We start from the raw sequence: 4493 nt of genomic DNA, 5'->3' as shown, positions 1-4493 counted from the left end.
CATATATATAATAATACACACATATTTGTTTATTTATTTTATTTTTTTAAACTTACTGTATTGTTCTGAAGGTATGCTCGAATTTTTTTTTAATGCTACAATTATTAAAAAAGAATAAAAATAAATAAATACATATAAATAAAATATATTTATATATATTATAATATAAACAAATTTTATATAGCCTATACAAGGTGATAATAATAATTTCTCAATTTTCTTACCTCCATTTGGTAAAAATATCGATAATTCCAAAAAAAAAAATTTTCTTTTTATCCACACTGATGATACCCCCATAATCACACTATGATAAAAAAAAAAAAAAAAAAAAAAAAAAATATATATATATATATATATATAAATATATACATACATATATATTAATACATATATATTAATACATATATATTAATACATATATATTAATACATATATATTAATACATATATATTAATACATATATATTTTTATATATAAAAAATGTTCTTCGTGTTTTCTCACCTGATGGAAAGGTCGTGATGCTATGCAATTTCCCTTATAATCATAAATATGATTAATTTGGTTTGTTTTTGTTTCCTCCCAATTGACCACATCTTTAGATAATTCTCTGTAATGTATCCCAAAAAGTAACGAATAATCTAATAACATATTTTCTTTTAAAAAATCAGCATCAGCTTTCAGAACTTTAAGTAATCGTTCTTTATTTTCTAATCCGATATTTATTATATCACCTAATTCATCAATATCTACATCTTTTAATGCTATGGTATGATCTTCTCTCTTGGTTACTGGAACTGTTCGTCCTACTAAACTTCCTTTTATATCATATCTTCTATGTATCTCCACAATGGATGAAAAAAAATTATTCATGACGATGAAATATATTTTCTTCTTTTTCCCTAAAAAATAAAACATAAAACATAAAATAAATAAATAAATAAATAAATAATATATACACATAATATATTATATTTATAATTGTATATCTTCCTTTTAATCCTACTTCCTATATTGTTTTGATATTTAATAGAGTGGATTCCATATAAACGAGTTAATAACGAATCTGGGTTTTTCTTAATATGTTCATAATATTTAGGTAACAGTTTTTTCGATAAATTATGAATATTTCGACAAACCTGCACATATAGGGGAAAAAAAAAAAAAAAAAATAAAAAAAATAAAATAAAATAAAATATAAAATATAAAATATACATATAAAAAACACACATATATTATATCATATTATGCTTCTTTATTATTATTTTTTTATTTTTTTATTTTTTTTTTTTTTTCTATTTTTATTTTTTTTTATTTTTTTATTTTTATTACCGTCTTGATTATATACTTCCCATTACTCGTAAAATAAAAAAGGGATCCACTCTTTCCCTCTGATAACAATTCACTAAGAGTTGAAAGATTTCCAAGAACCATATTACTTATGACCTGCTCTGGTCCAACAGATGTTAAATATTCCTTGGACTTGATACCATAAAAATTTCTTATATTTTTAAAAATGATAGGGGCATAATTTTTAAATATAACTTTGTGTTGTGCATTAGATGTAGGTAATTGTAAAACATCTTTATGATGAAAATAATTTGATATGTCATTTATAGAAAATTTTTTTATAGATGATATTCTTATACCTATCATCATATTCATAACTAAATCCCAACGCTCATGACCAAAATATACAGCTAATATTCTATGGAATGTTTTTTTTTGTTTATTCTGACGTAAAGATACAGATAGTTTACCTTTTTTTGAGGAGTTGTAATAATTTGATTTGTTTATATATACTTTCTTATTTTCAACAATACCTAAAGAATATTTTTCTAAAATTTCATTAGCTCGATTTAATAATATATTAATTTCATTCAATTTTAAAGAGTTCATACTTTTTATCATATTACTATCATCTAATGAATCATAGGAAGATGTATATTTTTGAGATATAGTAATGGTATGTAAAAAATATCTTACAATAGATATAACTAAAATAATGTTTTTAAAAATATTTAATTTTATATATTTTTTTTTATTCCATAAAGATTCTCTAAGCATTCTATTATAAACACTATTTTCATTATTACTTAGATTTTTATAATCGTCATTCTTTTCTACATTTTTATCTTCATTCATATTCGTATGATCCCATTTTTCATCTTCATGCATCTCTTTTTGATCCCCTCCATTTTGTGTGTTATATATAAATATCGAAAAAAATAAAAAAAATATTTTATTATAATCTCGATTTTTTTCCTTTTTCAAATAATCTTCGATGCACATTAAAATATTTCGTATTAAATATAACATCTGTTCTTTTGTTAAATTATTATTTATCATCACATAATGAGAATTGACAGAAGAAATAAAAAACTTTTTCTTTATTATATCATCACCAAATTCAACATTTAATGATGATTTCTTTTCATCAATATTTATTTGGTCTTCACAAGGTACACTATAATAATTTATATCATTATTATTCTTAGGTATATAATTTAACACATCTTTGTTATACGTATTTATTTTATCATCTTCATGTTGATATATTTTATTAAAATGAGAAAACAAAGTTGTGTTGTTCTTCATAAAATCTTTATATTCTAAAAACTTATGGTATAAATATTTAGCACTCATTATTTTAATCAAATTATTATTTGTTAAATTTTTTTCAAGAGCTGATAACGTATCATCATCCTTAAAAAGATTCGTACAACAATTAATACCATCATCATCATTATTATTGTGAATATCAGGGACCTCCTTTTTATTTTCTATTTTTATATTCGATTTTTCATCATCTAAATTGTTATCATCTAAATTGTCATCATCTAAATTGTCATCGTCATCTTCATCATCGTCATTCTCCTCCTCATCGTCATCTTCATAATCGTCATCCTCCTCCTCATCGTCATCCTCCTCCTCATCGTCATTCTCCTCCTCATCGTCATCCTCCTCATCATCTTCACCATATTCACCCTCTTCACCTTCTCCGTCATTATTTTTTTCTTCGTCCTCATCTTTAAGGTGCCCTTCCCCTTGATTCACATACTCTTTATATTTTTCTATACATTTTTTAAATTCCTGTATGTATATTTTATTCCCCTTGTCATTTTCAAATTCACTAATTTTACATTGTACTTGTTCTTTTATACAACCTCTGTTTAACACGTCACATGCTTTTTTTTCTTTCACATCTTCTATATTTTTTTTATTATTATTTATACAAATCATACCAAGATCACTTTCATTAACCTTAATATTTTTCATCCTTTCATTTGAACAGCACTCCTTATGGTACGTAACTTTTCGTTCATATTCTTTGGAGCTCGGTTGATGCGAAGTTAAGTTTTTTTTTTTTTTTTTTTTTAAATTGTTACAAAAATGTATCAAATCAATGTCGGAGTGATATTCATAATAAGCACTACTATTAAAGGACACATTATTATAGGAATTATTATTACAACTGTTCTTATTTTTTATAACTTTATCACCATCCTCTTTTATATCACCATCCTCTTTTATATCACCATCCTCTTTTATATCACCATCCTCTTTTATATCACCATCCTCTTTTATATCATCATCCTCTTTTATATCATCATGATATAGCATGTTGGTATCTTCTACATTAGGGTCCTTATTTTTTTTTTTTTTATGATAATTATAATTTTTCAAAAGTGATTTCTTCTTTAATGATGAGGAAGAAAAAGTTTTCAATAGTTTCCTTTCTCTATCGTTTGTTTTATTTTTGGATATAATAATTGGATCGTTGTCAAATATATTATTATGTATTACAAAATAATCCACTGTTTTCCTTAAGTTTTTATGATTACTATTTTCATCTGTTACAATATTCTTATCATTATTAATAATATTACATTCGAAAAGGTCACATTTGCGTTGTTCATTTTTATCCTTTGTTTTGTTGTATTTAGAACAAAAAATGTTTTTATTATACATATAAGCAGCACTTTGTGCTTCTCCATTTATTATTTTTTCTTTTGTTATCTCTTCATTCGATTCCTTCGTAACAATCATATTATTCATTATACAAGAACTTGTATTTATATTACCACTATTAATATCATTTTCATTAAAGGTGATACTTTTATTTTCTTCATTTTTTTTATTTTCACATGACGAAAAAAATAAACACCTTTTTTCTTGTGACACAACATCCCCATCGACAAGGTTATCATCCATATTGTTCTTATGATAAACCATGTTACCCTCAGTGTCGTGGTTCATCTTTTCATCACCATTATTAAAAAATATAGGTGTTAAAACACCACTTGTACTTTTAACTTCTTCATTTGGTTTATGATCACACTGGTTTGTTATACGTTCTGTTGATGACAAATTATGAACTCGTGATAAAATTCTAGATACACTTTTGTTATTTTTATTTTTACTTTTATTTTCCATAGATGAACAAAAGGTACTTTTTCTTTCATACAATTTTGTTTTTTTTGTTTTTTTTTTGT

The 4493-nt window shown here is 23.6% G+C and overlaps 1 protein-coding gene across 1 annotated transcript; it reads right to left on the bottom strand.

Moving 5' to 3' along the window:
* Positions 1–56: 56 nt before the first annotated feature.
* PRSY57_0108400 (phosphatidylinositol-4-phosphate 5-kinase, putative) lies at positions 57–4493 on the bottom strand (the record flags this gene model as incomplete). The annotated part of the gene is made up of 5 exons (XM_020114374.1): positions 57–95; positions 225–304; positions 502–899; positions 1004–1136; positions 1330–4493. Coding segments are annotated over 5 exons (3814 nt in total), but the record flags the coding sequence as incomplete, so codon positions are not given.

This window comes from Plasmodium reichenowi, chromosome 1 (assembly GCF_001601855.1).
Source record: "Plasmodium reichenowi strain SY57 chromosome 1, whole genome shotgun sequence".
NCBI lineage: Eukaryota > Apicomplexa > Aconoidasida > Haemosporida > Plasmodiidae > Plasmodium > Plasmodium reichenowi.
Note: the sequence above shows the minus strand (reverse complement) of the source record. Positions and strands in the feature narration are given on the sequence as shown.